Below are 9,210 nucleotides of genomic sequence, written 5' to 3' on the forward strand. Positions count from 1 at the left end.
CTCTCCTGGACCCCTTTGCCCTTCATGTTATTCTCCCAGGGGATCCTGCCCATCTGTTCCCTGAGGGAGTCAAAGTCTGCTTTTCTGAAGCCCAGGGTCCGTATTCTGCTGCTCTCCTTTCTTCTTTGTGTCAGGATCCTGAACTCGACCATCTCATGGTCACTGCCTCCCAGGTTCCCATCCACTTTTGCTTCCCCTACTAATTCTTCCCTGTTTGTGAGCAGCAGTTCAAGAAAAGCTCTGCCCCTAGTTGGTTCCTCCAGCACTTGCACCAGGAAATTGTCCCCTATACTTTCCAAAAACTTCCTGGATTTTCTGGGCACCGCTGTATTGCTCTCCCAGCAGATATCAGGGTGATTAAAGTCTCCCATGAGAACCAGGGCCTGCGATCTAGCAACTTCTGTTAGTTGCTGGAAGAACGCAGCTCATCCACCTCATCCCCCTGGTCTGGTGGTCTATAGCAGACTCTGACCACGACATCACCCTTGTTGCTCACATTTCTCAACTTTATCCAGAGACTCTCAGGTTTTTCTGCAGTTTCATACCGGAGCTCTGAGCAGTCATACTCCTCTCTTACATACAATGCAACTCCCCCACCTTTTCTGCCCTGCCTATCCTTCCTGAACAGTTTATATCCATCCATGACAGTACTCCAGTCATGTGAGTTATCCCACCAAGTCTCTGTTATTCCAATCGCATCATAGTTCTCTGACTGTGCCAGGACTTCCAATTCTCCCTGCTTGTTTCCCAGGCTTCTTGCATTTGTGTATAGGCACTTAAGATAACTCATCGATCGTCCCTCTTTCTCAGTATGAGACAGGAGTCCTCCCCTCTTGTGCTCTCCTGCTTGTGCTTCCTCCCAGGATCCCATTTCCCCACTTACCTCAGGGCTTTGGTCTCCTTCCCCCGGTGAACCTAGTTTAAAGCCCTCCTCATTTAGGTTAGCCAGCCTGCTTGCGAAGATGCTCTTCCCTCTCTTCGTTAGGTGGAGCCCGTCTCTGCCTAGCACTCCTCCTTCTTGGAACACCATCCCATGGTCGAAGAATCCAAAGCCTTCTCTCCGACACCACCTGCGTAGCCATTCGTTGACTTCCACGATTCGATGGTCTCTACCCAGGCCTTTTCCTTGCACAGGGAGGATGGACGAGAACACCACTTGCGCCTCAAACTCCTTTATCCTTCTTCCCAGAGCCACGTAGTCTGCAGTGATCCGCTCAAGGTCATTCTTGGCAGTATCATTGGTTCCCACGTGGAGAAGCAGGAAGGGGTAGCGATCCGAGGGCTTGATGAGTCTCGACTATGTATCTTTATTTAAAATGCGTTACTTTGGGTGTCACCCCCCAACTAGCCCTTCAGGTACAACGAGAAGGCGAGACAGTGCTAATGGGCCATTAGCAAAGACAATCGTCTGTAAAAGAGCTTAGTCTTCCTGTGGACGCTCGAGGCAGCCTACGAGCAATGGCTGCCACAGCCCTGCAGAGACATGGGTCTGAGTCACCTAGTACTGGACACCCCTCCTCCCCTTTTGGAATGCCAGAGTTTTTCCACTGGAAGACAAAGGGTTCCTGTGTTACACAAGAGCTATATAAGGCAGGGGAGTGACATCATCGTGATTCTCCTCTGCCTCCCCACCCAAAGAGACCTGGAAGCAAGAACTGAAGGGGGGGGGGGGAAAGGGTTGAGCTCAAGCTGGAAGGGCATCTAGCTTGTGAGTAATAATATCTGAGGTCTCAAGCTGGAGACCAGTGCAGCTTCCTTTCAAGACTTTCTGTAATCTGCCTGCAACAATATCTAGGGTGAGAAATTACTATTTGTAACCAATTTCTTTAGTGAAACAAGCTTAGTTTGCGTGTTTTGTTTTATTTGCTTAGTAATCTGCTTTGTTCTGTTTGCTGTCTCTTTAACCTTTTGTAGTTAATAAACTTATTTCTTGTTTATAATAACTCCATTGGTGCAATTCATAATTGGGGGGCAGGTAAGAGGCTGTGCATACCTTCCTTCACATTGAGGGAGGAGGCAGATTTCATAATATACCTTTGGGTCTGCACTCCAAGGGAGCTGGACACCTGAGTGCTGGGGAAAGTCCCTTAAGCTATCTTCCCAGAGCTGATTTCAGTGTCTGTGTCATTCTGCAGTTGGACGTGGCCCTGCCTGTGGGTGTGCTGGAGGAGGCTTAATAGCCTGGCTCAGCAAGACAGGTAAAAAGGGGGCCCAGGATGGCAGAACAGGCGGGCTCAGTGATATCTCAGGATATCAAGTGGCATCTTAAAGGGGGCAACCCATCACAACATTATTCAAAGGGGAGGGAGGGGTGTAACTAGCTTCCTGGACTTGATTTGATCTCTAATCACGTCATGATATTCATTAAAGAAATGGGGCTGCTCAGCAGAGTATGGGGTAGATTGGGGTGGCCAACCTGAGCCTGAGAAGGAGCCAGAATTTACCAATGTACATTGCCAAAGAACCACAGTAATATGTCAGCAGCCCCCCATCAGCTCCCCCCCACCGCTTCCAGTGCCTCCCGCCCACCGGCAGCCCCGCCAATCAGCGCCCCCCCTCCCTCCCCAAACCTCCTGATCAGCTGTTTCATGGCATGCAGGAGGCTTGGGGGGGGGGGGGAGGAGCGAGGACACGGCCGGCTCAGGGGAGAGGGCAGAAAGGGGTGGAGTGGGGGCAGGGCCTGCGACAGAGCCAGGGGTTGAGCAGTAAGTTTCCCCCTTCCCCCCCCCCGGCACATTGGAAAGTTGGCGCCTGTAGCTGCAGCCCCAGAGTCGGTGCCTATACAAGGAGCCACATATTAACTTCTAAAGTGCCATATGTGGCTGCGGAGCCACAGGTTGGCCACCCCTTGGGTAGAGAGTAAGGAAAACCTAGGTATGGCCCCAAAACTAAATGAATACATTGTCTCAGTCTTCAATAAAAAAGATGACACAGCTGACAGAGGCAAAGGCAGGACGGCTGATGGAAACGAGTGTATAGAAATGAAAATGGACACATCTGCGATAGAAAGAAAGCTCACGGAGTTTTATGTGTACACGTCAAGGGGCTCACATAATCTCCACCCCAAAATACTGAAAGAACTGGCACATGAAAGTGCAAATCCAGTTGTAATCCCTGGAGGACAGCGAATGGCTCACTTGACAATTGCCCTGTTCTGTTCATTTGCTCTGAAGCTGCGGGCACCAGCCGCTATCAGAAGACAGGCTACATGGACCATTGGTCTGATCCAGTGTGGCGGTTCTTATGTAATAAATTATCCAATTGTGGGGTAGTACCGTGTGACTGAAGAATAGGAAACATAGGGCCTACATTGAAGAAAGCAGGGGGAAGTAATCCAGGAAACTACAGACCCATTAGTGTGACCCCCAGTACAAGACTTTAGAACAACTTTTGAAGGAAAGACTGAAAGACATGGTGGAAAATGTGATAAAATGCAACATGACTCTCTGTAGGACTCCCTTATCCCCATTTACCACTATACCAATCTTTGTGTTATTCAAGTTTTATCAGCAATGATTTTGTATTTATTTCGTTACCTCACTGATAAAAATATTGAAGAGCATCAGGCCAAGTACTGAGTCCTGTAGAACCCCACTAGAAACACCCTGATTTGATTATTCCCCATTGACTACTTTTGGAGATCTGTAAGTTAGCCAGTTCTTAATTAATTTAACGTATTCTTTATTAGTATTGAATATTGCTAATTTTTTAATCAGCATGCTATGCAGTACCAAGTCAAACGCATCGCAAACATCTAAATATATTACATGTATACATTTATCTTTATCACCGAAACTTGTAATGAGGTTGAGCTTTTCAAAACTGTCCAGAGCACGTAAGCAAATAATTTCTTAAAGTTAAAGGATGTGTCTAAAACCCCTTGGCTGCTCTGCAAACCTGAAGCTAAATTTGGGGCACCAGGCTCACAGTTCAATCAATGACTTCAAATAGCACACACCCTTCCTAGTTTAACCTGAATGACACAGCAACGTGAAAATGCTATAGTTGCACGTCCTTAATCCTGCCGAGTCACTGAGTCAGCTAGCACTTGGAGAATGATTTGGTTTTCCTTTGATTTAGAAAGTTCATGAAGTTTACCACAGAAATATAAGCAGAAGTCCATGTAGCAGTGTTCTCTCTCTGAAATCTTACCCTACAATCCCAAAACCCAGGACAAAGCGGCTGGTTTATTATTCAGATATGTCATGCTGTTTTCTTTTAACTCACAGAGTCCAATGCTTTCACATGCATCAAGATAATGAAGTTTTAAAAAGACAATGATTATTCATTATGCATTTTTAGCTAAAATAAATGCATTTCAAGTCCCTCCCACCAACAGCTAACTTTTGTAATTATCTGGTCCATATCGAGGACCATATTTGCTGACACTCAGTTTCCAATTTTTTTTTCCTGTACACTATGTTAAGAACTTGACTTTTGTATTAAGGCAGCTTGTTCTAATTTTAAGCAAGTTTCACAATCCCATTTCTTGAAAGACCTTAATAAACTTCTCACCTGAGTCTTAATCAAATGTACTTGCAGTGTGACCAGTAAGTCTACAGCAAGCAATAGAAACTTGCAAAAATGTATACTTTACTGTCCTCCCTCATTAAAGTCTCTACAGACAAAAGACAATACAAACATCACACTGAAAAACATGGAATAAATTTAATTGAACATGAATATTGATTATAGCAGTTCAAGTACATTTACTTTTTGCAATTTGACTATGGATTTTATCTTACACAGGAAACACCCTTATACTTCCTGCAAAATGAAACCTCCACAGCAGCACCAGCCCAGGCCATCTTTCATTGCCAGGCCGTGAACAATTTAAACTGTAAATGCAAGCAGGAAAGTAATCTTTTAAAAGGAGGGAGAAAGCTGCCCGGGCTGTAAACTTTTACATGTGGCACGAAGGGCAAATCCTGTAGTCCAAATCATAGTGAGAAACCACTAAAACTGGATAAAATGCCTGAGAAAATGGGCACAGTTCTATCTACCTAGCTGTCCTCTCAAAGGTGCAGTTCCTAGTTTGTTCCTCCCTTTTGGAGAAAGCTTTTTCATTGAAATACATTGCAATGTTCCATATTCCAGTCAAAATTTAAATTAAAAAACAAACCATGAGTTTCTGTGGGAAAGACATCTGGTGACAAGAGTTATGCTCACATTTTACAGTTCAGGAACCAAGATGAGACTGCCCATGAGTCAGGACTAAAAATCAGAAATGGAAAGACTGTGGAATCGCCATCCCTGCGTTACAGTGGGAGGAAGGACCAGAGGAAGCTGTAATGCACGGAATGTGACAATAATTGCCCATTGCTTTAAATAAGGTGTTAAGATGAATCCATGACATGTTCAAGTCCACGCGCCGGTGCCTCTGGCTTCATGTTGGTACATGTTAAGAGCTGTGGAATGGTTGCGCTGAGGAATCCTGGCCACCAGCTGGGATGGCCTCGCAGAGAGTCCCAGCTCGACTCAGGATGCTACTCATGAGAAACACGGTCCAGGGCTATGTAGAAGCTCTTCTTATCATCTAGGCAGTGCCAACCAATTGGCCCAATCTCACAGTCTGCACATATGAGGAACTTTACATTCCCAACGTCCTTGGTGAACCCAATATTCTCAAAGGAAAACATGTTATCTACGAGCCAGTGATCCTGGAGCACGTCCCCATCCGGAGAGTTGCTGGCAAGCAGGGCCGTCTTCTTCTTCATGGAGGGAAGGAAAAGCTATCAAGGAACAAAACATGGCATTAGCCATTTATGCACACGAGCCATTTACAAACATCAGCTATCACGTCTACAGGCTCAGCTCCAATGCACTCAGAGCTGCAGAGCAGACACAAAGGACGAGAGATATCCCTGCCTCACAAGTAGGCACAGCCTAAGAGACATGCCGCAGACACACACAGCGATATAAATATAAGAAAAAAGCCATCACATGGTTGGGGGCAGCACAAGGAAACAAGGAGCCAATCCCGCAGTATGTTCAGCAGTGGTCTCAGGACACCAACAGCCTCCCTGGTCAGGCTGTTGTGCAGGTGGCCGGCCAAGGAGAGTTGTGAGCAGGATCTGAAGGGTGATGAAAGATCTGAAGGAGGACAATGAAGCAGGAAGGGGGCGTGGGGCTGGGGACTGGAGTCAGGGGCTGATCAGGAATCACTGCGGATACCAGGTGATCGGTCAGGGCCCCGCTGATGGGGGCAGTGGGCGCAGCTGCGAGGTGCCAGGGCGCGGCCTGCTGACGGGGAGGATGGAGCCCGTCCCGGGGGGGGGAAGGCAGAAAGCAACCGCTGCCGGGCCGGGCCGGGCCGGGAGCCCGGGCCGAGGGGAGGGGCCGTACCTCTCTGCGCGCGAAGGTGGCGGCGCCGGGCAGCAGCACGCGCGAGCCGCAGCGCTGGCACAGCACGGCCTTGCGGTTGCGGCCCCGCGCGCAAACCAGCTCCTCCGCGCCTGGACTGAGAGGAGCCGCTGCCGGTTCCATCTCCGCGCAGGGCGCCGCCATGGCCGCGCAGGCGCATTAGTGCCGCCTCGGCGCGCGCAGCAGGGGCCTGGGCGGGCGGAGGTTCCTCGCGGGAGGCGGTGTGGTGGCGCCGTGGGCAGCGCTATGGGGCTATTGGCTATGTGGGGCTATTGGCCTGGGGACTACCACGGGTGTGGGGATTGCTCCAGGAGCAGGGCTGAGTGGTGACGTAAAAGTCATGGGGAGCTATACGTTGGGTGACCATATTTCAAGACTGAGGGGAAAAACAACTGAGGTCAAGACTGAGGGGAAAAACAACTGAGTAGGGTTACCATATTTCAACACTGAAAAAAGAGGACACTCCAAGGGGGCCCCGGCCCCGCCCCAACTCCGCCCCTTCCCCATCCCTGGCCCCGCCCCAACTCCGCCCCCTCCCCACCCCCATTCCAACCCCTTCCCCAAAGTCCCCGCCCCAACTCTGCCCCCTCCTCTGAGCACCCCACATTCCCCCTTCTCCCTCCCGCTCTGTTCTTGGTTGGGGGTTGCTAAGTGCTTCATAAACTGTAAAACGTTTGTAAAACCTACAAAGTGAGGGTGAAACAGAAAAGTCTGTGAGCAAAACAAGCTGCTAGTGAGGGAGACATGGTTATCTATATGAGATGTTTTTATTTAAGAATCCATGGTAATACAAATAGTAATGATGATGATGGTGGTAATGCTACAAATAAGCAGTTAAGATTGGGACCTTATTTTAAACAAGAAAATAAATCTAAACCATGGAGAATGCAGTGAAAATTAATATTGATTATTAGGAATAATGGTGAGGTAGGAATAGTATCATGATGGTCAAGGAGAAGGGATTCCACTAGGGCCAGGTAGTAACCATGGTTCTATTTAGTATTTGTGTCAAAGCACATTCACCGCTTAAATACAGTTCTCTGGTTTAGTTATTTGGTACAGTAACTTGCAAACCGTGAAGCCGGTAGCGCTCCGGCAAAAGACGCTCAGGGGACCCCGAGTGCGAGTGGCTGCAGCAAAACTAACAACTTGCACCGAGATGATGTCACAGCGGGCGACCCCCCCCCCCCACACACACACACACAAATTCGGAGAGCCTTAATATAGTTGAAATACACTGAATTGCAGATTTTTGGATGAAGAGAATGGAAAAAATAGTAGCTATTTTGCTAAAAATTAAGGACAGCTGTTAATGTACAGGACTTCTGGCACTGCATTTCTAACTATATCGCTGCCTCATTCGGTGACCCTGGGCAAGTCACTAAGGCCTGCTCTACACACAGATTTTGTGCCAGGGTAACTATTTTGGTTAGGGGTATCGTTTTTTTAAAACCAATTTAGTTATCCCAGTACAATCCCAAGTGTGGATGTAATTCTATACTGGTACAAGCACTTTGATACCAAGTCCATGCCAGGAAGTTGTCCCACTTTCATTATACTGGTACTGTTAAAATGAGAGAAGTTTCATGCGCCACCAAGGCCTTACACTGGATCTGTTTCCACCTATTTATGATTTTCCACTTAGCGCTTTGTGATGCTCACGCTGAAGGAGCTCTACAAGCATAAAGTATTTTTATGGCTGTGTATCACGAGTGGGGTGCGTGGCTAGGAGCCTGACCTTTGCCTCACCTCACAAGATATGAAGGTGCAAGACCTGAGTAACGTTTCCCCTGGGTCAATGTTTGTGGACAGGGCTCACAGGGCACGCAGCAGCCCAATGGATTTTCACCAGTTCCATTCAGGAAAGTAAACAGCAACACGGGAGGGGGGAAGGGCAGGATCCTGCCCCGCAGACATACCCCAACAACATCCTCCGGGCAGCTCAACCCGACTAGCGGCTCCTCTCATTCCCCAGGCTCGCCAGCCACCCCGGACTCTCCAGCTTGCTCCGTGACTGGTGCCCGGGGCCGGAGGCGCAGCTCCAGCCCCAGGGGGACGCAAATCCGGACAGTGCCGGCTCCCGCAGCGAGCCGCCAGGTGGTACCGCAATCCCCCCGGGGGCGCCCCCCAGCCCGGCGCTGGCTGCCGAGCGGCACCCAGAGACACCCCCCACCCAAAGGACAGGGGCCCGCGCCCCCCCTCCCCCGAAGGCTTGCTGCCTCACAGGAGCAGGTTGGTCACGTTGCAGGGGCCGCTGGGAGTTGTAGTTCTCGGCCACTCCCCTCTCCCGGCTCTCCCTGGAGCACGAGGCCCGGCCGGACTACAGCCCCCAGCATGCCCCGGGCAGGAGCCGAGTGTCGCACCGAGATGATGTCACAGCGGGTGGCCCCCCCCCCCCACACACACACATTCGGAGAGCCTAGCCTCCCTATTTCCCCGGACATGTCCGGCTTTTTGGCAATTCCCCCCGTACGGGGATTTGGGGACCAAAAAGTCGGACCTGTCTGGGGAAATCCGGACGTACGGTAACCCTACAACTGAGGAGAGTTGGCAGTTTTTCAAAGTGTTACCGCCTGAGGGGCTCGAGGCGGACTTCAAATGGTCCGTTGGCCCGGCGTGCTTAGCACCAATAAAGACACCGAGGGGAGAAAGCAAGCCAAGTTTATTTCAGAGCTCTGAAATGACACTAGGAGACCAGCATGTCTCAAATCCAGTGCAACAAATACAAATAACTTTTACTTTTTATACCCCAAGCAGTTTCTGTGTAAGCCTTTGTTTGTTAACTCCCTCTTACTACTCCCACCCCTCCCTTCTCTAGCCGTTACAATTAGAAAAGTTCCCATACAC

General features: G+C 49.4%; 1 protein-coding gene across 1 annotated transcript; it reads right to left on the reverse strand.

The window, feature by feature from the left end:
- Window positions 1-4,653: 4,653 nt before the first annotated feature.
- Window positions 4,654-6,507, reverse strand: RABIF (RAB interacting factor). The gene is made up of 2 exons (XM_024224454.1): window positions 6,346-6,507; window positions 4,654-5,732 (listed from the first exon to the last, which is right to left on the reverse strand). The coding sequence occupies exons 1-2, from the start codon at window positions 6,505-6,507 to the stop codon at window positions 5,487-5,489; spliced, it is 408 nt and encodes a 135-aa protein (XP_024080222.1). The 3' UTR covers window positions 4,654-5,486.
- Window positions 6,508-9,210: the final 2,703 nt, after the last annotated feature.

This window comes from Terrapene carolina, unplaced genomic scaffold (assembly GCF_002925995.2).
Source record: "Terrapene carolina triunguis isolate 2854851 unplaced genomic scaffold, T_m_triunguis-2.0 Scaffold23776, whole genome shotgun sequence".
In the NCBI taxonomy this organism is placed as follows: Eukaryota; Metazoa; Chordata; order Testudines; family Emydidae; genus Terrapene; species Terrapene triunguis.

Coding starts and splice junctions, on each gene's coding strand:
- RABIF (XM_024224454.1), bottom strand. CDS start 6,507: ATGGCGGCGCCCTGCGCGGAGATGGAACCGGCAGCGGCTCCTCTCAGT. Junction 5,733..6,345: donor CCACCTTCGCGCGCAGAGAG/GTACGGCCCCTC, acceptor GTTCCTTGATAG/CTTTTCCTTCCCTCCATGAA.